At 38.1% G+C, this 22,736-nt stretch overlaps 3 protein-coding genes across 5 annotated transcripts; all 3 read right to left on the reverse strand.

Annotated features, from left to right (window-relative positions):
• Positions 1 to 552: 552 nt before the first annotated feature.
• Positions 553 to 4,343, reverse strand: fth1b (ferritin, heavy polypeptide 1b). Its single transcript, XM_059335849.1, has 5 exons — positions 4,214 to 4,343; positions 2,473 to 2,576; positions 2,198 to 2,344; positions 1,353 to 1,478; positions 553 to 1,179 (listed from the first exon to the last, which is right to left on the reverse strand). The coding sequence occupies exons 2-5, from the start codon at positions 2,572 to 2,574 to the stop codon at positions 1,021 to 1,023; spliced, it is 534 nt and encodes a 177-aa protein (XP_059191832.1). The 5' UTR covers positions 2,575 to 2,576; positions 4,214 to 4,343; the 3' UTR covers positions 553 to 1,020.
• Positions 4,344 to 5,443: 1,100 nt separating this feature from the next.
• On the reverse strand, positions 5,444 to 15,601 carry incenp (inner centromere protein). 3 transcript variants are annotated; one of them, XM_059336132.1, is made up of 21 exons: positions 15,444 to 15,601; positions 13,993 to 14,141; positions 13,752 to 13,862; positions 13,025 to 13,635; positions 12,241 to 12,286; positions 11,825 to 11,894; positions 11,593 to 11,719; positions 11,370 to 11,406; positions 11,165 to 11,252; positions 10,926 to 11,066; positions 10,376 to 10,393; positions 8,829 to 8,938; positions 8,620 to 8,740; positions 8,421 to 8,522; positions 8,047 to 8,195; positions 7,740 to 7,860; positions 7,045 to 7,158; positions 6,748 to 6,783; positions 6,373 to 6,435; positions 6,106 to 6,256; positions 5,444 to 5,956 (listed from the first exon to the last, which is right to left on the reverse strand). In XM_059336132.1, exons 2-21 carry the CDS (start codon positions 14,130 to 14,132, stop codon positions 5,781 to 5,783), a joined length of 2,532 nt encoding a protein of 843 aa, XP_059192115.1. In that variant the 5' UTR covers positions 14,133 to 14,141; positions 15,444 to 15,601; the 3' UTR covers positions 5,444 to 5,780. The 3 variants fall into 3 exon arrangements, with proteins under 3 accessions (XP_059192115.1, XP_059192114.1, XP_059192116.1); XM_059336131.1 differs by having other exon boundaries at positions 7,045 to 7,161; XM_059336133.1 differs by lacking the exon at positions 10,376 to 10,393 and having other exon boundaries at positions 7,045 to 7,161.
• Positions 15,602 to 16,265: 664 nt separating this feature from the next.
• Positions 16,266 to 22,245, reverse strand: pgghg (protein-glucosylgalactosylhydroxylysine glucosidase). Its single transcript, XM_059334631.1, has 14 exons — positions 21,988 to 22,245; positions 20,704 to 21,012; positions 20,423 to 20,633; positions 19,907 to 20,342; positions 19,689 to 19,808; positions 18,710 to 18,841; positions 18,520 to 18,631; positions 18,049 to 18,121; positions 17,805 to 17,941; positions 17,581 to 17,714; positions 17,214 to 17,309; positions 17,033 to 17,130; positions 16,724 to 16,947; positions 16,266 to 16,584 (listed from the first exon to the last, which is right to left on the reverse strand). The coding sequence occupies exons 2-14, from the start codon at positions 20,945 to 20,947 to the stop codon at positions 16,508 to 16,510; spliced, it is 2,094 nt and encodes a 697-aa protein (XP_059190614.1). The 5' UTR covers positions 20,948 to 21,012; positions 21,988 to 22,245; the 3' UTR covers positions 16,266 to 16,507.
• Between the last annotated feature and the right edge of the window lie 491 nt (positions 22,246 to 22,736).

A 22,736-nucleotide genomic window follows, 5' to 3' on the forward strand; every position in this document is an offset into this window, starting at 1 on the left:
AACAGGCACCGACTATGTTACATCGGAAATGCCCTACACACAATTGAGAAGTATTTGTCGTAACCACTGAGTTAATCTCTACTTTCTGTTAAGCTTATAGAACAATTAACCTACTTGTAACACAAAAAGCACCTTATGAGATTTAACCGTCAACATGAGGAGGAAAATAAGAAAGTCCTTCCAGTTTCTTATGAAACTCAAAGACAAGAAGCCAACATGTGTATATTCTTGAACAAACTAGTCTCCTTAGCATTGTTTCTATCAGTGTACTCTTTAATAAATATTAAATATCATATTTTATGTTGCCTGTTTTTTCAATAAAAAAATTAAAACCTAACATTATTGACCATTTCCTTTTATTATACAAGATGTGCACATAAGTAAAGATATTAATAAATCATATTGTACAAAAATATCTGAATATCAAAATGAGAGATTCAAATTTAAGCCTGGAAAACCTGCAGATCGGATTTGAAAGATGTGGAAAGACAGTACCATATGACTGAAATATTTGATGAAAACGATAATAGAGACAGATATTACAAACTGAAATGGTTTTCATGTATTTATATTTATTGTAAAAGCAGTTTAATATTACATTGGCAGAGTTCAGCCTCCGTACAGCTATTGCTCAAAGAGAAACAAATATTTTTAAAAGATCTAAGTTCAGCTCAGACGTTACAGTATATCGTAGTGTTTTAGCCACCACACTTTATAAACACTAAAAACACTTAAATAGTCAATAAATTATTAGGAAGTATGAACTCATAACTAGCTTATTTAAATGTTTTCACAGTCTTTATTGCTATAAATCATCTCTTAGGTGCATTGTACTCTGGTATGTAACTTGGAGTGAGGTATGCAGTTTAGAGAGCCATCTGTGCCTTTTGCAAAGTTTGCAATTGATTGACAGCTAACAAACATAAATACAGCAGCGTTATCTGTATTACATGTAGTACATGTCAGGGATAGGGCGGCATGCAGTGTCGACCAGGATGATCATGAGTGTCACAGTGTAGTTTAACTGCCCTCGTCGCCCATGGTGTGTTTGTCAAAGAGGTACTCAGCCATGCCGTCCTGGGGGGCTCCCATGTGGCGCAGGTTGGATATCCAGTCAGCGAGCTGTTTGACAGATTTGACCTGCTCATCCAGAAAATGGGTTTCTATGAAGTCACACAACTGTGGGGAAAAAAGACAGAATGTTGTATCTTATTAGACTGTCAGATCCTCCAAATGTTAGTGAGAAACAAATTAAAATGTATCATAATGAATGCTTTAAAGTCAGGTATTCTAGCACTGTCTAGAACGGCAGCAGAACATGTCCAGCAGCCTTGAAACAGTCTGCTACTTACATGAGGATCATTGTGTTCAGTCGCCATTTTTTGCAGGTCCAGAAGGGATTGGTTTACACTTTTCTCCAGTTGCAAGCAGCACTCCAAAGCCTCCAGCGCGCTCCCCCACTCATCTCTATCAGGTTTCTAAGATGGACATAATAAAGTCATAATGATTTCACAAAAAAACAACAACAGATTAATTCATTATTGCATCGTCAATCTGTACTTGCACCTGAAGTATCACCAAAAGACAAGGATTTACTTTGTGAATATACATAAATACATCCTGGTCCTAGCAACCAAATAATTACACTATTAACACAATATACACTACAGCTCAAAAGTTTGGGGTCACTTAGAAATGTCCTTATTTTTAAAAGAAAAGCACAATTTAAAAAAATGAAAATTAACAGACATACAGTCTAGACATTGTTAATATGGTAATGTGATTTTCTTATGAAATATCTATTATATTTTGTCAGCAACAATCACTCCTGTGTTCCAGTGGCACATTGTGTTAATAGTTACGTTTATTGTGTTGAAAGGCTGATTGATCATTAAAACACCTGTGCATTATGTTAGCACAGCTGAAAACTGTTTTGTGCTGATTTAAGAAGCAATAAAAGGATCCTTCCTCAGGCTGGTTGAGTATATGGGGGTAAAGTTGGAGATTTTTACAGGTTAAAATTATTATTTCTACCCTTGTCAATATCTTTACTATATTTTTGATTCATTTTGTAACAACTTTTGAATGAATAAAACAGTTTGTTTTCATGGAAAACAACACAGACATTTTCTGTGTGACCCCAAACTTTTGAGCGCTACTGTAATATAAATTAAGTAGAAGAAGTAGCAGTACATACCCTGATGTCATGCAGAAAAATTCTGCCTCCCCGCTGGTTCTGCAGACTCATCAGCTTCTCTGCATGCTTGCGCTCCTCTTTGGACTGTGCATTGAAGAACTTTGCAAAATTTTGTAGGGATTTATCATCCCTATCAAAATAGTATGCCTAAAAACAAAACAAAACAATAAAAGAAGAAAATCTTTCATGTCTTTGAGCTAACAAACAGCACTGAGCTGTGTGCACAGGGCAGAAAAAGATGCAGATTGCAGTGCTGGATAAAAAGCATTTCTTACCATGGAAAGGTAAACATAAGAGGCATAGAGCTCCAGGTTTATCTGCCTGTTAATGGCGGCCTCACAGTCCTGGTGGAAGTTTTGTCGGATTTGAGAGGTCATTTCTGTATAAATTACAGCAATGATTAAATAAACAAATGAACACATTTCCATGGCACTCTTCTGCAGGCAAATGCAAGTCAATATAGTATTAGATGGACACATTATGCAAGTAATGCTGCTGCTGACCTTACCTGACACATAATTCTTCTAAATTAATATCTACTTGTGTCACTGAATCTACTGCTAAACCTAATGGATTTCCAAAGGACAGCACCTTTAATGTAACATGTAAACCAATCAATTAATAAGGAACTACCATCCACCACTCAAAGGGTTAGTTCACATGAAAACATAGAAACATTTACCCATGTAAAATCTTTCCATATAGTTCATTTTGGATTTACTTGCCCAAATTTGACCTAGATCCCAATACAATGGAAGTGCATATAATTTCTAAAATAATTTACACTTAACTATTTAGTTAACATGTGTTTCAGAAGTGTCTATATCTTGTCACAGGCACTCTTCTGATCTTAAACATTTCGTCACACTGTTAAAATAATGGCCTAAGTCATTTTTTGTCAAAATTGTTTTTGTTTTTTTGTCAGATCATGTGATTTTACCCCTTTAAGATTATGGCCTATGTCAAGTGTGTGACTTAAGCGGATTTATTATGCCTAAGTCAAAATAAAATGTGACTTAGGCAATTTTTTGAACATGTCTTTGTGACTTAAGCAAGATATGGTAACACTTTATTTTGAAGGTGTCTACATAAGAGTGACATGAGCGTGTCATAAACATGACATGGGACGTGTCATGAACATTAATGACACTTTGAAGTAACATTAATGCTCATGATACTTGTCAAGTCATGTTTCTGACAGGCTTGTGTGACTCTTATGTAGACACCTTCAAAATTAAGTGTTACCATATCTTGCTTAAGTCACAAAGGCATGTTAAAAAAATTGCCAAAGTCATTTATTTCTCTTAAGTTACATAATTTACACACAGTGTTATTACTATGCCATAGCCACCCTTTGTTACATCCTTTTTGAGTGAAATGATCAATAAATGTCATATGTTACACTTTTGGTGAAGTTTGGTGAAGTGAACTTGAAAAAATGAGTTAGGCGATTATTTTTAACAGGGTGACGGTTTGGAGTCTCCTTTATCATGTGTCTCATGTCCAAATCCAGCACCTGCATTCTAACGTATCTGGGTAATTAATTTCATTGCGAATAGTTTAATTGGATCACCTGTACCGTATCAATAAATAAATTGTCCTAATACAAACTCCCTCCCAGGCCTGTGGAGGATGCTGATTTGGCTGCATTCATATTGATCCACACACAACTGACCTTCATCTCACAATAACTGACAAACAGACTGGAAATATGATAGCCAAGCTAAAAATAAACTCTTTAAACTGTTGTCTCACTGGCAGCTCCCTAGCTAAGATATTAAGTATTTAACAAATATATTACTAATGAACGCAGCTAAGCAGGGAACAATTAAAGCGGCAGCGAGGCGAAGATTGTTCATGTTTAAGGTTCAGGCTTGCTAACATGGTTGCTAACACCAAATTAAACAGGGACGTTGCCCTGATTGACGTTAATGATGGGACCTGATGCTAAGCTAACTACAATTTAGCTCCGTTGCCAGCTCGGAGGCTGAGCATCAGTCTAATATGTAAACGTACCTCCTGTGTTGATCTCCGATTATATCACAAAAAATACTGGTTGTGTAGCAAACTTAAATTTCCACCGACAGACGCAGGCTGGCTTTTACGTTCTATGGTGCCACAGTGAATGCGCGCTGCCCTCATTACGTAAGGTCACTGTGATGATATTAATATGAGCCGTTAAAGGGGCGGTTACAAAATGACGTTAATAAACAGCCATGTGCACAGTGTACTTAAGGATCATAGTTATTATTCTACACAGTATATCGTCACCCTGTTAAAATGATCGCCTAACTCATTTTTTTTTCAAGTTTTGCAGGAAACACGAAGGTGAAGGTGTTTGAAGGTGTCTACATAAGAGTCACACAAGCCTGTCAGAAACATGACATGACAAGTATCATGAGCACTAATGTTACTTCAAAGTGTCATTAATGTTCATGACACATCCCATGTCATGTTTATGACCCGCTCATGTCACTCTTATGTAGACACCTTAGAGTAAAGTGTTACCAATATTAGTGTGAACAATAAAACAGTGATAAACTAAAATGAGAACTAAACAATCTTCCTCTAGCTCTTCTTTGCTGGATTCTTATCTGATGCCTATGAATGTGGCAAATTGTCAAAGAAGTGATGATCTTAAAAAAAAGGGACTGTTCTGCTTTCAGTCAAATGCAACACATTTCCCTGTTCTGGGTTTGTATTTGGGCAGAACATTATATTGTTTCAGCATCAACATTGCACTGTAGGAATGTACAATAGTAAGATTGCAAAATTTGGTGGGTCAGACATCTGCTGGGTGTGGGAGGATTTTCTCTAGAAGTACACCTGAGTAAGAAATGTATCTTTAAAATGTACAACTATTTCCAGGGAGCATGCCTGTGAATGACTACACATCCGTCAATGCAGACACATTTCCAATTACTGCCTTTCAAAAGTAAATTTATTTAAGGTTTATGCCATTTTGTTATGGGCTGCTGGGTGTCATAAGATAATTTCAAACCAAAATGTCATAGCAGTAAAAACACAGGTATAAAAAAAAAAAAAAAAAAAATCAGCCACTCTACTCAGATTATACTTTTATCAGCCTTCTTTGTGCATGAAGTCCAGTGACCTGAGCAATGACCTGGGCTAAAATGACTGAAAACTAAGTCTGCGGGGACATTTAAGCTGCATAAATGTTCAGCTGTAAAAGCATTTTTCTGAAGTGTCATGCATTATTAAATCCAATCAAACGCTGAAACCTACTATTTTCAAACATTTTAATGCACCTGAATAAATCCCAAACATAAGAATTGTACTTCAAGCATTTACAGTTGGTACACGTTACCAATGAAAGTTTTTACTGAAACGGCAAAAACGTTCACATCCCAGTGGTTTATAATATACAACCAGTTTCAAGTCCAAGTGTGAAGCATCACTTAAAGCCATGATAATTTACATACTAGTAAGAATATTTCTAAAATGTCGATGACAAAACCTTAAACAGAAAAAAAACATTTAAACAGGTTACTTTATTGGACAAGACTTTAAAACAAAAATGATACTTTATACAGCATTGTGTATCTGTATCAGTGTACAGACTTTACTTGCTTCCAATCGGAGGAGAGTGCCACACAGCAGAGCTGGTGCGTTTAAAATAGCGAGGCTTGCTCTTGTAAAAGATGTTTTCCAGTTTTGGTGGTTCAATTGTTCCGAAGAAAGAGTCTAAATCAGGAGGGCTGAAATACTGCTTCATTATTATCTGCTGCAGATTGTGACCTGGGAGGGGAAAAAGTTTGAATGACATGAGACTGACATCACAGATTTTCAGGCATGCAACATTCACAGTTATATTTGGAACACTTCACATTATTACAATTGAATGTTCACTCTGATCATCGTAATAAATTATATCTAATTATTCATACCTTCCGCCCAGGATGGGATAGGTTTCCTTGGGGCTGATTCGTCATCAGTAGAGTCGTCACTGTTTTGGTCCATCCCGTAATCCTCTGCACTTTTGGGCATAATAGGTCTGTTGCCGCCCTTTGGAGTGATGGAGTATGATTGTGGGGATTGCTGAAGAGGATAAAAAGCATGTTATGAGGCTTTGCACTGATGAGGCGTTATTCCCATCATGCTTTAAAACATTTAATTCAATACGTGTCCAAAAAATAATCATAATTTAAATTTACCTCAATATCCACAGTCACATTGAGGCCACCACCTTTTCCTACAGGCGTGCTCATTACAGAGCGCTGTAAAGATGGAAAATGAAAATAATATTTTAGGAAGGGAATGCACTTGACATAAAACTACATAGGGCACTTTTAACAATCCAGAAGGGACCGAACCAACACAGATACCTTTAAACATTCAGGTACAGGATTTTGTGTATCCCAATAACAATTAAATTAAAAAAAAAAAAGCTATCTAACCATAAGCCTGCCTTACATGCACAAGTGGGGATCATTAGAAATAAGGTTCAATTCTAAAATGTTCACATTTATCCAACTGTACCACCAAAAGTAAAAACTGAATTTCAGAGTAGTTATAGATTAGATTCTTACCTCAATGTCCACAGTTACATTCAGAGCAGCAGCGGCCTTAAAAAGAGATAAAAGAAGAGAAGCACAGTTAGGCCCAAAGTGTGGACTGCTACAGTATTCTCTAAAGTCTGTTCATGCAAAGAAAATGTAGATACTCCAGAAAAAGCCACCACTTTTATAGGAACTATTTGAGAAAGTGTTGGAAAGCAAAGCCTTTGAATATTAAAGCTGAACCTCCCATTTTCATTTAGAGAAATTAACTTTTAACACTCCCTTATGTTAAACTTTGCAAAGCCCCATCTCCCCCTGCAGGTTTACCTTTGCTTCAGCAGCCTTTTTAGCAGCAGCTTCTCTCTCTTTAGCAGCCCTCTCTTCTGCAGCTTCTCTCTCTTTAGCAGCCTTCTCTTCTGCAGCTTTTCTCAGCTGTGCCTCCTGCTGGTACAAAAAGCATGTGCACAAAATAACACACCCAGAACTGCTAAATATAGTGACATTAACTTGCCGTTTCATGGTGGTAAACATGGACATGCAACAGAGGGGTCCTTGCGAAATTAAGTCAACAAAATAGTTCCCCAAAATTCACATTAAATCAATAGTACCTTTAAGTCATGTGGGCTTCTGGATGATTCACCAAGCTCAAAAAGTGATAAACCAATTCATTTTTCTCTAAAAAAAAAAAAGCACTTGGCCATTATAGTTTTTTAGCTACCGTACTGTAAAGGTCTGATGGCAATGACTATTTTTTGTCATTGCCAAAAGAAAAAAGGATTTAACGACTTTCTGCCCAAGCAATCCATTATCAGTTTATTGCTGTGTAATGTCATCCAACAGCCCGCAATTAGATTAGAAGTGTTTAAAAACTTCCATTACAGTCTGTGGGAAGTAAAGGAAAAATTAAGTTTTGGAGTCTATTTTAAAGTAAGGCAATGCTTTAAGACGCCAAGACCTTCAAATACCCTGACTAAATACTTGATTTTTTTAAAAGCCATTTGGTCCCAAACGTTTTTTTCTACCTGTCGTCTTTTTTCCTCAAGTGCCCTTCTTTTCTCCTCCAGTTCTCTCCTCTCCTTCTCTCTCGCTGCTCTCTCCAGTTCTCGCTGCAGGGCGATGGCTTTTTCTTTTTCCACCCGCTCCCTGAAAAACAAGAAATTAAGTCAGTAAAACACACTGAGTGAATACAAAACCTCTTTCATCGTCTGCATTAATGAAAGTTTCAATTTGATACAGATAGCATGTTAAATTGATGATCGTGTTACTTAGTTTATAGAGTAGCTGTTATGGTACTATTGTTAGTATTTAAGTATTCAGGAAATAAATAACCTTTCAGCAGCAGCTAGTCGCTCTCTCTCGAGCTCCTGCTCCCTCTTCAGCTCCAGTGCTCGGCGAGCTTCAGCCAGCTTACGAGCTCGCTGTTCCTCCTCCTCAGCCTTCTTCTTGGCCAGTAACTCCTGCTGCCTCTTCTCTTCCTCCTGAGGTTTAAAAACAAAACAAAAAAACATGAGAAAAGCCTAAATGAAGATGATAAGATTTACAAAACTCTTCCCAGTACATGACTAGATGAACATTTTTTAAGGCTCATTCTTGATATTTTGCTCTATGTTACATCTTCATCTGTACACCACACTAAGAGTAGCTAGAACAACAAAAATGTCACTTAACAAAAAAAAAAAAAAAAAAAAAAAGCATTTTCTTACCGCTTGCTTCTTCTTTTTAGCCTCTTCTTCCAACTTCTTCTTCAGCTCCAGCTCCTCTTGACGTTTAAGCGCCACCTTCTTCTTGGCCTTCTCGTCCATACGCTGCACAAGGAGGGACAGGAACAAAGATTAGGCAAATTGGTTCAATCTGTTGTTGAGGTGAACATACAGATTCAGAGTTTCTAAATCAGTTGTATACCTTATCGTTTTTCTCATCAATCTGAGCCATTTTTTGCTCAATCTTCTTTTTCTTTTCCTCCTCCCTCTGCTCTTCTTTTACTTTGGCCTCAAACACTCTTCTCAGCCTCTCATCCCTCTTCCTAGAACACAAAATTTCAAAGTTAAAACAGAAAATAAAAATAAATTACGAAACTGTTCGGTCAGTGAGTATAAAGGTTGACTGTTAACCTTTTAAGTTCATCCTGTTTCTTTTTCTTCTCTTCCTCCATTTTCTTCATTCTTTCCTCCTCTTGCTCCTGCTTCTTCTTAAGTGCCTCCAGTTTGTAACGCTCTTTTGTCTGAGGAAAGACAAAACAAGGATTTAGGAAACTTGTGTCGTCAGAAATCAGCAAATAAAAAAATAAAAAAACTGTAATAAGACTCAAAAGAATCCAAAACACCAGGTGGAGTTCATTCATGGGGAAACCATTCACCATACCAAGAGCTGATTGGATGAAGCAAAAATCCACTCTGATTGACTGTCTTTTTTCTATGGTCTTAAAATATAAATTTGACACATTTTATGTGGATGTCCAATCATTGCTGATTGTAATAAAGTCCACTGTATCAATACAATTCTCAGTGTGTGCTATATTGACCTAGAGAGCTGAGTCTTCCTGCTTGCAGAGCTTTGCTAGCAGTGCCTACATATAGTAGGGTGCATTACATGCAAGCTACTGATGCCCAGCCAAAACACAGTGGAGCTGAGGGTTATGAGTTGCACCCTTTACTCATGCAAATTAAAAAAAAACAAAAAAAACAACAACCTAGTTTGTGTTCACAGTTGACCTGCAGTGAGATGATGTAGAGAAAAACATAAATAAGACAAATACTACAAATTAACAGCCATATTTAAAGCCTTCAGTCCTTATAAATGAGTGATAGTCAAAGTCAAGATAGATCCCTTAAAATGCACTACATCGCCCAAAAGAAACATGGCTGCCATCATGCGTATGGTATCTAATGTAATGAATAGTATCTGACAGACAACATTGGACATTAGTCTATCAATAAGCTCAATGCTCATCTAACTACAAGAACAAATACGTTGTAAAAACCCAATCCAGACCCTAAAAAGGAGACAATGAAAGTGATTCCATTATTATCTCCTCACCCTGTAAATCTTAGTCCACTGACACACAGAACAGTTTTATGAACAACCTAAATATTGACATGGCTTCATGTTTAGATGGATTTTTCCTTCATTTTCCAGTTCTTAAGACATTGGGTTTCAACGTTGACAAGCAGTGATGTTACCAGAACCGTTTTAGGTGGTTTGAGGTATTGTTAGATTATAAGATTGCAGAGAATGAGCATTAGTGACATGTGGGATCAGAGACACCATCGACTAACAAGTGCAGTTTGGGGTGGTGTTGAAATCAATAGCCCCTTTCACAGATGTACCCTGCAAATTTGCGAGGCTTAAGTCAATACCTTCAGTCAATTACATGCAAGTCTGTATGGTTCTAAATATTCAGCTGACTGATTTACCCAGGAACATTGCTTCTTATGTTCTCAATAGGGACCAAATTTAACAGAAATTTCTAAATTTTAAAAAGATAAAACTGTTGGAGCCTTAATTTAGCATTTATTGAGACCAATGCCATTTATGTTTAAATGTAGAAGTGTGAAAGAGGCTTATCTAAGGTATGTGGTATAAGAGGAGACATTCAATCCAGTTTCACAATGGGATATTAAGACACCATCAACATACAATGCCTCCACATTACACTTACCACTATACCAGAACTCAACTGCAGAAAGGAGAAAAAAAAACATCCAAATAAGAGGACCACATAATTTGATAGCTTTAAATAAAATGTGAGCCACAATTTTTTCAAACTTAAACAACATTTTTAATATAATAACATTTGGAATATTTGGTTCTTTTTTATTTGCGTCATTGCAAGTTCCAATGTCTTCTAAAAGAATCTGGACAACTTAGAGGACAACTGAAATTCAGTGTTTCTCCTTCTGACCAGAAATATGGGCTTTGTAATTCCTTCCCGGTCTTGCACTGTTGGCTGGTAAAAAGCCCCAACTGATACGCATATTCTGAATGTTTACATGTCCAAAATATGCTCTTAAAACCGAAATGATACTGACAAATGTCACGTGCCTTGATCGGGAAGCCCTACATTCAGAATCTTTAAATTAGAATATGCTGCTTACATGACCTCTATCAAATTGGGAATATTGTCATATATGAGATTATAGTGAATCGTTTGTGTTCATGTTAACAAAGTCAATAACGCTGTTTTGCAAAGAGGTCAGTGTACAACTTACCTTTGGATCAATTTTCAGAGGAGTGTTGTGTTTGATAAAGGACTTGATAACAGCAGTCCGGCCGAGAGAATTTGGAGTCATCATTAGCATCTGATTCTTCTGCACAGTGTGGAGGAAAGATCTCATGTTGGGTCTCATTGCCTGTGTATTAATAACAAGAGATTACCATTAGATCCAATAATTTGATGTATATATCCTGATATTTTCTACTAACGTGAGCACGTGTGTTTTTGTCTTACACTTTGACTTTTTTTGGGAGGAGAGTGCCTCTTTGTGGGGCTTTCATCCACAGTATCCGGTGCTTTTCGTTTGGTACTCTGACGTGACCTGTAGACACAGAAATACATTTTTTCACACGACAGAATTTAAGCATCAGCCAACAAGTTAATGCATCCTTTAATGTCATTTGCACACATCAAACCATGCAAAGCAGACACGACTCACCTCTGACCTGATTGGGACGTCTGTTTCTTCCCTGCAACTGAAACACAAAAATGGATTTAGCACATACAGGTTACATTTTAGGACAAAACCAATATATATATATATATATATATATATATATATATATATATATATATATATATATATATAATTCAAGTTCACATTCAATAAGAACATTAAACTAAAATAAATAACTTCATATCAAAATGGTGAGTTCCCATACCTGTTCTCTTGTTTGGAGTGCTCATGGTTTGTTCTGGGACCGACAATGACGGGGATGCCATGGCGGCCGAGTTTGCAGCCACAGATCGAGTAATGCGTCCAGCAGCCAGCGGTACACTCTTTTTGATCTGAATTAATTACAAATAACAGAGTAAAAACATTAGCTGATCAATAACTAAATGATATATTAAATTTCGATTTGATACTTTAAATAGACAAAAACACATCAATACCTCTGGAGTTTTCTCCAATTCTTCAGATGCAGCATTATCCTCTGCGTCTGCACTTTCGGTTTCTAACATGCTACAGAGGAGTATACATTTATATGGGTAAGAAACATTGAATTCATGCAAATTCATGTGTGAGAGGAATTTACCAGTCACTAGCCATATTTTCATCCAGCCATTTTAATGTGTATTTGTACTCTGTTCACTGGCAGATTACAGCCATGTGCAGCAGGGACTAGAAACTTCTTGACAAAAGACACTGTAGCCTTGTTTTACCATGATTTGAATTTTTATACTGCAACATTTCAAACAACTGCTTGAAAACTGAATGGCAACAAAGTCACAAAAAGTTGAAATTATAGATTTTAATTTTCCATTTAGATGTCAATATGTTCACCCACTCAAAGAAAAAGGTTACTCACGCCTCTCTTTCATCTTCTTCTGCTGAGTCCTGTCCAGAGTCCTCTACTATATAAAAAAAGAAAATATACATATTAAGAACAACCATAGTGTAGAGGAATTTCTAATGTTTTGTATTCCATCTATACTGTCCTTCAAAAAACTGCTTTTAAGTTTTTTAACGTTTTATTAACTGGCCAGCCAAATTGGTTATAGGTAGGTAAGTGATATGACACTTATTTCTACATGTATCGATGAAGTAATTTTTATGCTAAAAAAAAATCAACGATTTGACCTTTGACCCCAAAAATGTAGTTAGTGCATTGCTGTAAAAGGTCCGAATAGAAATGCAAAAACAGTGCAGTAACTACAATGTTGTCTTCTTTCAGCTTTTATACTATAAAGTAATGTTATATTTAGTCTTAAATAATGTTATCTCACTTTTTTACTTAATCACAATCTAGATAATAATTTCCCTATCAAATAAACATAATAATCAAATTATAATATTTTCTATAATTCTTGTCTTCACTATTCAACACAATGAAGAAATACAAGGCTACACTGTATCAAAGTCAAAGCAGACTGTGGTAAGAGCAATTACTGCTGTCTGCTTTGGTTGGATTTTGTAGTTACTGCAAATTTTATATGATCATTCATCTGAAATAAAGCAAAATAGTAATCTAAAACAGACATCAAGGAGTTCATTTTTTATTATAACTCAATTTAGCCCAAAATTGTAGTCACTACAGTTGGGCTTTGTAGGGCAGTATATACAAAACAACCTTATAAAAGGGAATTTCTCACCATCAGCATTGCTGCTACATGTGGAGTTACTCATGTGAGAAACCTTCCTCTTCAGCATGGAGCGGCGTGAGGCACGGCGGATAGACTCCTGTGTCATACTATGCCGCAGACCAGCCAGCGAGTGACGTAGCTTTAGGGAGCATCGCACAGAGCTCCGCCGTGCGCCTTGAGCCGTGCCAGCTATTGCAATCTTAGCAGCTGTACGGCCAGGAGAGGCCTGCAGCTTTTTAGCCAACTCAGCAGACAAGCGGTCTGATTGGGAGATGCTGACAACAACCTCAGGTGAGGGTATCTTAGCTGGTGACTGGTTAGAGTTGGAGTCCTGCTCTTCCTCTGCACTGTTCACCTCGGTATGTTCATCCACCTCTTCATCCTTTACCAGCTCCGGCTTCTTGTTCTGCACCTCCTCAGTTTCACAGCTGCCATTTGATTGGCTCACATCATCTACCACATCAGACTTTCTTTGTTTGTTTTTACGGGTAGTGCGTTTTGGCTGGGTGGTGCTGTCGGGTTCTGAGGTGGAGGCCTCAGGAAGGGTCCCTTCTTCAGCAATGAAGTTCAGTGATTTGACAGAGGAGCCACGAAGGTTACTGCGCTTTCCCTTTGAAAATCTGGACAGGAAATGAAAATGAATTTAGAATTAGAGGTACAACATGTTTAAAGTTTCACTTTTCATCAAACCTGAGTAAATTTAGCCTTTACTAAAACAGTAATAAATGTATCAAACCTTCGCCTGGCTTGATTTTCTTCTTGGCGCCCCAAGGATACACGCTTCCTGCGACTGTTCTTTTTCTGTGATGGCGTTTTTGGCATCAATTCTGGTTCAGCATTAAAATCTCTGAAAGAAAAAGAAAACAATTTCACTGTAAAACATTAAAAACACAATTCTCAAGGAGGGCAACACATTTCTGAAGATAGAAACTTAAGAACTAAAATTTTATTCATTGGGTTTTTACATTCTAACCTACCTTGAGAACATGCGGTTGGCCTCTTGCTGGATCTCCTCAAGCCAAACCATATGGACATTTTCAATGTCACTAGTGAATTCTTGTACTTTGCCCTCAAACATTTGCATGAGGGATCTTGTAGATGATAGTACAGAATTCATGTTGATGGCCTGAGGGAAAGAATGCATGATAACATCAGGATCAGCTGGAACAAAATCAAGATGGCAAGTATAAAAATGAATAATTAAAACATCACCAGTGAATCCAGAAAGACTGGTTGTTTATGTTTGATTGTGTCTTTTGTAAGGATGTCACAATCCTCATAATCCACAATTGGATTAATTTGACTTCCAATTTTAAGGTTACAACTCAGTTTGAATATCTTTTTTGCACTGACTACTATGCCATTGTTAGACTATCAGGTCTTGATTCCTAGAGACAGATCATTGGTTTAATGCCTTGACAACTTTCATAAATCTTGCCGAAAAATATTAAAATTTTAATGCATCAATAAACAATATTGCCTGAGGGTCTGTTATCTACAATGGGGCATCTGGAAAGAGGTCCTTGTGTTTGAATGTGAATTGATACCAAAACATAATGCTTCAAACTGACAATTTAGATGGATAAAAAAAAAACATCCTCTATTCTATTTTCAGAGTAAATATTTCCGTAATCTAATATCACATCGTCTGTGTGGTCAACTGTCCTCTTGCTCACACAGACATATAACGGTGTTACAAGGATAACTTCAAACAAACAAGCAACCTTACCACAAACAATAAGTCAATATGTATTTAACTTGTAGCCAGTTATGGGTAAAATGTTGCCTGACCGTTTTATAAATGTTTTGACTTTGCAAAGCAGGGCCTGATTTTTTTCCTTTTTTTCATAATCACAAATAATTTAACAAATGCCAAATTGCCTTGTAATTTCGGCAGATCACTTATATCGGTCTACCTATTGCCTTGCTAGCGTTTCCTTTGTTTATTTTCAGTATTGTCTTTGTAAAAATCAAGGTAATCGGTGCAGCGCTGCGCAATGTCTTCTATCTTCGCGGAGGGGTCGGTATGGGCCGCAGCGTTGGCTATTTAATAACAATGTGGTTGACAATAACAATAGTTGTTGTTGTTGTTTTCATGCTGCAGCCACGCAGACACTTAGGGAGAACAACACGCCTGATATAAACTCAAGCGGTTTAAGATGTGAACAGAATTAGCAGAGCTAACGTTTCCCAGGGAACACATTAGCTTGCTTAGCTAACATGTAACACTCAAATACGACCAAAGAACATACGACATTAAGTAATCAATGTGCTCAGTGAACATAAGAGACATAGGTTAATTTAACAAAACCGGTGACAAGGTTACTTTTTTAATTTTATAACTGCCCTGCTGTCTCTTAAAGGACAACATCACGATGTTAGCCTAGCTGGCTAACACTGTCTACGACGTCTAAATAAAAAGCGTTACCTTTGTTATTCGAGTCTCTGAAAAGGAAAATCCGATGCTTGTCTCTCCGTTTGACTTAAAGGCTAAATCAGTCGCATGCTGACATAAAATATGCTAAAATATCTCCACTTTCAATTACAGTTTATGTGTAAACTCTAAATGTCCCTGACGGTAACTGCGATCCTCCCACTAAAAACCGCTGAAACCGTTTATAAAGTGTTTGAAACTTCTCCGGCCAATCCCGAGGCTCGGTGACGTCAGAGGCGGGGTTTGTTCGATGTGGGTCTGTGATCATCCGTCGGGGCGGTCCCTGCAGTATGAAGCTATAGCCAGTAATGTTACGGGGTGGTGTGTGAATACAAATCGAGAAACCCAACGAAAGTTCAGGGCGGAGTTACAGCGCTGCTCAGATTTAAATCAACCAATATTACTTGGCCGGATTTGCTAAACCCCGCCCACTGTTCTCAAATACGTTTGAGTGGCGTTATTGTCTTGTATTTATACAGGAAAACATCAATAAAATATATATTAAAATAAACCCTTAAGTTTAACTAAGGTCGGCCACTTTGAGAGGTACAAACAGTTTTTTTATTATAGGCGAATATAGATAAATGTGATGAGCTCTTTCTGTTCTTTGTCACATCCTCTCCTGCAGACTGTAGGACTCTCCTTCCCCTGCTCCCTCTTGTAAACAAAGCCACAGAATATTTAAAATTACACAACAAAGACTGTGGTGGCTCAGCTCACCAAGGTATTTGGGTGTGTTTTTTAATGTGTATTGTTTACTACTACTCAAATCCACAAGAGATGCAAAACAAAGGGAATTCAACTTTCCATAGATTGTAAGGAGTTTTATTTGAATATATTTCATTTACAATATAAACGGTTAATGGCTTTGTAACATGGCACATTACTGTAAGTATTTCTTATATTTTGTCCATAATTGCTCAAGTGAATAACAACAAAAACATTATAGTAGTGTAGATATGAAATAACTGGCTTGACATATGTTGTTTATATTGTGGGTACTGTAAATGTAATGATCATGGTCAATGGTCAGTGGTCAATGGTCATGGTCGCTTGTTTCAGAGAGGCCAACAGGAAGACTCCAATATCACTTTGCAAACAGATCCAGGCTCTCGAGGAAAAGTTACTGGCTGTCCTGAAAATACAGATTTATACAAGTAAATTAACAATAATATGTTGTCTTTTCTTGAATTGTCATTTGGAAGTGTTCTTTTTTATTGATATACAAGCCAGAAATGAGCTGCCACCACTGCATGTCTTTGCGTGTGTGTTACCTGGTGTGAGCGGGATTTTAGTTCCTGATGCCTTCAGGACAACCTGCAGATCACATGCCTTAGTGTTGCCTGCACTGTTTCCTTGCTTTCTCAGTATGATACAGACTTCATCTTTCCTCAGCAGCCAGTCCATCTGACTGCCCAGGTAGTTCACACCACGGATGCATAGCTCAGAAATGTCATTGGGAAGAAGCGTGGAAAATGCCAGACAATCCTTCTGAACCCTAGAAAACAACACAGCAAATCAATCTTTGTATCACTGCCTGCATGCTGTGTACAAATTGAGGTTCCCTTTTGTTATTAGCTGACCTGAAGCCAGTATAGCCAAACAGCACAGCCTGCAGGAACCCGCCCATCCCCGTGAGAAAGTTGACTGCACCAGAGCCATCTGATGATTCACTCCATACCTGCAAGGAGAGTTAACCACACAATTACTGGATATCCAGTTAAGAAGGTATTTATTAGCATTATGTGGCTTTGTGAGTCAGACCTGGAACGGTCCCTGGATGTTTTTGAAGTTCTTCTCCAGTAGGCGTTGAGCTTTCTCAGCCTCCCCCAGCTCCAGCCAGCCGATGGCGAACATGCCCTGACAAAAATAAAAGCAAAAGCATTGATACAAACAAATACTAAATAATAAAGACGTAAGAGCAAAAACAGGCTTTTAAATTCAATAAAAATGCGTTCTTCAATAAAAATCTAATACATTAATACAGTAATCAAATTATTTCCTTTATCTATATTTATATTTAGTACTTTGTTCTTTTGCACCAATACACCTAAGCAAATTCCTTGGATGTGAAAACCTACATGACTATAAAAAATTATTCTGATTCTGATACAAACATGCCGGGTCTTACCCACGTCATGGCTGGTCCATAAGGGTCTGTTACTGGCTCGTACGCTTCGAGGTCATTCCTCCTGATCTCTGTGGACATTTGTAATCCCAGAGGATAACCCAACATCACTGTGTCTGCCTGCTTCACTGGATGACCTGTGAGATGTAAAAAGACTTTCTGACATCATGTAATTTATGATTTAAATTTTCTGATGCAGGGCAGTGTCAAAAGCAGCAAGAGTTAACCTTTGATATAGCCATCAAACTCAGGATGGTACTGGGATTCTTTGTCGAATGGTATTTTGAGGTGCTCGGCCACTTCTTGCCATTCCTTTGGTGCAGGATGTTGGAGGAGGTTAGCCATTTCTACAGCAAACTGGAGACTAACAAAAAATAAATATTTTGTATTATTGGTAATCACGAGTTAATACACTATAGTATTATTATTATAGTAATAGTACACTGCAGGGAAATATTCAAATACTCATACCTGAATTTGGCCACTGCGTTCGTGTACACAGAGTTGTTGACGTTGTAATAATACTCATCAGGTGGCATGACACCTGAATGGCACACAAGGGAAATTCCTCATAAGGATTTTTTTAAATAAGAAATATTTATACTATTTATAATAACAATTGCATGCATGCCATACAGTTTGTATGTATTGTGTGCTTCCAAGTTGGCCACAAATTCTGTATTTATATCTCCTTCTTAGGTATCTAAAATGCAAATATAGAAGAAAGTTAATCAACAAAAGAAAAAAAAATATATATATTATTTTAAAAAATCAATAAAATAAGAAAAAAAAAACATTTAGAAACAATGATAACACATAATTCTATGAGATAATGATATTTTCTGTTCTGATCAATTTGCTTTCATTAAACAATTGGCCTGATAACCATGTAAAGCAAAATAAATTCTGTATAATTATCATCTTTCTAAAAAACAATTTCACCTAAGAGATGGTACATCTGGTCTTCGGGGTTCCATGATGCTCTAGAAACCCAGTAGTCAGCCACACCGTATATCACCTCCGCGCCCTGACCCTCTGTGAACATGGACAGGTCCTGCAACAAAGTGCTCCGATAATTAAATCCCACAAGATGAGACACCATGAGAGAATGAGCGAAGATAAAAGAGTGTACCTCAGTGAGGTGGAAGTAGTGTTGGAAGGCCAGGGTGACGTCTCCATTTATGTGAATCTCCTGTTGTCCATAAATGTCTTCTGGACACACCTCTCTGCCTGACACAGCACTCTCCCATGGGAACTTCAGGCCCTGTAGAGAGAACATATTTTCTTCAGAAGCAGTTTCATGGTTATTGTTAAAAAAGTAGAGCAAGAACACACTTAGGGATCATCTTGCAATGAAATCACACCAATGCCAAATCAGCGTGTATGGTGCGATGGAACACATGACAGGCAAAAATATAGTTTTTTTATGCACTAGTCAATTTTGACCTTTTTTTGTTGCCATTTCTCTCCCTTAACATGTCTTCTTTAAAAGTTGTGCAAAGAAAGACTCCAAAACAAACAATTAGGTGTATATTTTACTAGATTTGATCCATTTGCACCTGTAGAAATTCACAAAAAGTTATTGTCTATGAATGTCTATGTCTATGTCAATGTTTTTCTCATGTTCTGAGACATAAATCTCAACTTCATCTACACTTACATACACCTAACTATATTCTGTTTTTGTGTGGCTTTTGTCAGTATTTCCTGATATTGATAAAAGGAGAAATCCTAATTTAATTGTGTAAAAAAACTTTGAATCTAATGTATCAACAAAATAAAAAATAAAAACTGAAATTTGCTTTTTCCAATATTCAGATTTCTGTCCTGGATATATATGCATATTAGCACATATTTAATGTGTTCACACCCCACTAGCATATCTTAACATACAATTTATAAAAATATATTCATGGTGATATCTATAAGTTAACAAAACTACCCTATTCACCTGCAGTGTCTCCCCTTAATATGTCTAATTGCCTTGCAGATTCAACTGCAAAGATCAACTTCTCTTCCACTTTTGTGAGAAATGTTTTTGTGCATCTACATGCATAGTCAGTGAGGGCAGCAGAGCTTTGAGTGACACCGGAGTGACATCAACATCATACCTTAAAGCCCTGCTTTTGGGCGTTGTCTTTAGCACCGTCTATAGTCCCCACCCTGTACTCCAGCACAGCTCGGGCTAGCTTGGGATAGAAGAGTGCGATGCCAGGATACATCCAAATGTCCTGTCACAGGAAGGCATGGTCATTATGTGATACATCAAACCAACCCAAACAACATCAAAAACATGCAAATAACAAAACACAAATGCCCATAGCCTTACCTGGTCCCAGAAAACGTGTCCCCAGTAGTCCTGACCATCCCCACCATTGGACAGCCCGCCTGGACTGACTCCACCAAAAGAGCTGGAAGTATCATGTATGGACGGGAAGGCGCTGAGGAGGTAAAACATGCAGCCAATCAGAGCTTTGCTGAGGGTCTCTGACCCCGTCACCTCCACCTGGCTCTGCAGCCACAGTTCTTTCCAGGCCTTCTCATGAGACAGACGCAGGTTACCACTCGCCATCAGACTCAGGCCCTCATCGAAAATGGCCTCAGCGGTCGCCACACTGTTGGCCCCAACCAGCATGAAGCCCCAGCGGGCATCGCTCTGCTCGGGGGGCAGTGTCAGAGTGGTGGGTATGGGGGTCCAGATTAGGTGCACCTCAGGACAAGTGCCTCCTGGGAACTCAGCCGTGGTCACCTTTCCTTGGATGTGGCTGAAGAAGATGGAGGGATAAAGACTGGGTGAGATTTCATACTTTTACTATTTTATGCATTTTACAAATGTCTTTTTTACCTTGCTCCTTTGTATTCAGGACCAGCCTCAAAGACAATGTCTTTGCTTTCAGGTGTGAATGAAGTGAGCAGCTTAACAGTGAATGGATGCTCTGACGTCACCTGACGCACCAACAGAATCTCCATCACCATCAGGTTGGGGTAGTGTCGGTGTGAATACAGAGACTGTGAGACCGTTACACCTGCTGAGCTCAGACTGTGGGTAAAAATACCTGCATGAGAAGGTGAGACAATTAGATTCCTGCACAGATTCCTGCAACCAGTCAAACTTTGCAGATATACCTGTGTGGGTGTTCAGGCTGTAGGTGTGCTGGGCTGGTTCATCTGTCTCAACCGTCACTGCCAGAGGACAGGGGACATCTGCTCGGTGGCAGCGCCCTAACTCCCCGTTATACACACCACCCATGTGCATGATATTGTTGTACACCCTCCATCCCAGAAGCCCGTTGGCCAGTGGAGGGAGGAATCGGCGGTCGCTGGGTAGAGTGTCGGTGGAGAAGATGTAAGGGTCTTCTTCACGGGACATGGTGGTCTTTACTTGGTGTACTGGTTTCCCAAATGCAGTCAGGGTTCAGTGAGATGGTTCCGACTCTTTAACAATGAACATTTATTTCATTTACTAAAAGTTAGCAAATCTTAAAAACATCTGCATTCTGACATCAGTTCTCCATTTCTATTATACTCCCTCAAAGAGATTACAATGGTTATGTGCGGTGTTTATGCAATATTTCAGGACTAAACTAAAATGTCTGAAGTTGGATGAGACGTTAGATCATTGCTGGAAATGTTTGTGGTGGAACCACACACACACTTTTCACAGGTTCCTGTCATATGTCAGGTTATTCTTAGATTGTGTACTTTGGCACTTTTGTGTCACAAGATGTGTCATCATGGGTGGATTAATGAGCAGGCCTACCAGGCACAGGTCCCTTGCCTTCACCTAAAAAATGTCACTCAAAGAGACGCATAAAAGGCAATTGCATTATTATTTGATTTCACAGATTGTATGAAACCTGTAATACCCAATAAAAAGTTGGAAAAAAGACACATACCAACCAGGAAGAAACTCAAAACGACAACAAGGAGACACAAAACAGCTATAAAATGATGCAAACAGCTGCAAAGAGACACAAAACAACTGTGAAAAGTGGCAAAAAAAACATACAATGACTAAAAAGCAACTCACAACAACTACATAGAGAGACCAAACACCCACAAGGGAACAAAATGATTATAAAGAGATGCTTAATGACTTAAAAAGCGACAGAAAACAACAAAAAAGAGGCTAAACAACACTAAAGGCTTTTGTATTTCTATGCCCTGGGGCCCTCTGCCTCATAATCATCCCGTGTGTGTCATCCTGAGACATCATCAAGCAAAAGGTGAACAGATGTTTTTCAAATAATGAGTCACTCACTGAACAAAACAAAAAACACACACAAACTCCTCAGTAAATATGCACATGTAAAATTCTTCATGATTTTGCAGGCATTCATTGGTAAAAATCATAACCTTAGAGATAATCTACAGCGTACAGTAACTACAGTGGGAGTGAATCAGCCTCACATGAACAGGAAGACGCATCTGTTTCTGCAACAAAGAGAAATGCTGGAAAAATGCAAACTGAAGATAAAGTCTGCAGAAGTTCCCAAACCGCTTGTTCTGTGCAGCTTAACCTACAAAAAAACAGCTTGTGTAGTGTAATTCCGTTTAGAGTTCATGTCTACTGAAAGCAAAGAACTCAAAAGTTGCTGATAAAGTTGCTCCAACGCAGTAGAGTCGAGTATCATAACTGTGGGAGGACATGCAGCCCTCTGCTGCAGAGAAAACATGGACATGATTATGGGCCTGCTGGAAAACATGGCATGGATCTAATGCGGAGGATTAAGCAGTAGGCCTATGTCCAACTGTTTCTTTTGCAGGACATCAACACCAGTACAGACTGAACATGCTCATTAGAGTTAGTAGATTGCCAGGTGGACTAATGGTGTCGACCCCAGCTTTCAGAAAAAAAGGTCTTAACAATATAAATATACATTTCAGTTACAATTTTGTCTTGTAATGGCTGCCACTTTGTGCGTAAATTTTCACAATTAAAACAGCAGGAGCACTTGGCTGAGAGTGAAAATACTCTGCAGGTCACAGTGAGAGTGTTTACATTTCCATCCTATCCCTTCCAAGAAGAAACACGTCACTCTCTCCAAACTAAATCAAGTCATCTCCACTCTAATCTCTCCACTCTCCACTACCGGTCGCTTTAAACTTTTTACCTTTTTGCTTTAAGCTCTTATTCATTTTACTCCTTATACTGAACT

This window comes from Centropristis striata, chromosome 6 (genome assembly GCF_030273125.1).
Source record: "Centropristis striata isolate RG_2023a ecotype Rhode Island chromosome 6, C.striata_1.0, whole genome shotgun sequence".
Lineage (NCBI taxonomy): Eukaryota > Metazoa > Chordata > Actinopteri > Perciformes > Serranidae > Centropristis > Centropristis striata.

Excerpts from the sequence above, each read along its gene's own strand:
- fth1b (XM_059335849.1), bottom strand. The coding sequence starts at position 2,574 with ATGACCTCTCAAATCCGACAAAACTTCCACCAGGACTGTGAGGCCGCC. Across the intron at positions 2,345-2,472 it reads CTTATGTTTACCTTTCCATG|GCATACTATTTTGATAGGGA; the intron begins GTAAGAAATGCT and ends TTTTGTTTTTAG. Across the intron at positions 1,479-2,197 it reads TTTTTCTGCATGACATCAGG|AAACCTGATAGAGATGAGTG; the intron begins GTATGTACTGCT and ends TGTCCATCTTAG.
- pgghg (XM_059334631.1), bottom strand. The coding sequence starts at position 20,947 with ATGTCCCGTGAAGAAGACCCTTACATCTTCTCCACCGACACTCTACCC. Across the intron at positions 20,343-20,422 it reads CCTGAATACAAAGGAGCAAG|CCACATCCAAGGAAAGGTGA; the intron begins GTAAAAAAGACA and ends CATCTTCTTCAG. Across the intron at positions 17,942-18,048 it reads AACGCAGTGGCCAAATTCAG|TCTCCAGTTTGCTGTAGAAA; the intron begins GTATGAGTATTT and ends ATTTTTTGTTAG.
- incenp (XM_059336131.1), bottom strand. The coding sequence starts at position 14,132 with ATGAATTCTGTACTATCATCTACAAGATCCCTCATGCAAATGTTTGAG. Across the intron at positions 11,407-11,592 it reads CACTCCAAACAAGAGAACAG|TTGCAGGGAAGAAACAGACG; the intron begins GTATGGGAACTC and ends TTTGTGTTTCAG. Across the intron at positions 11,067-11,164 it reads CTCCCAAAAAAAGTCAAAGT|GCAATGAGACCCAACATGAG; the intron begins GTAAGACAAAAA and ends ATTAATACACAG.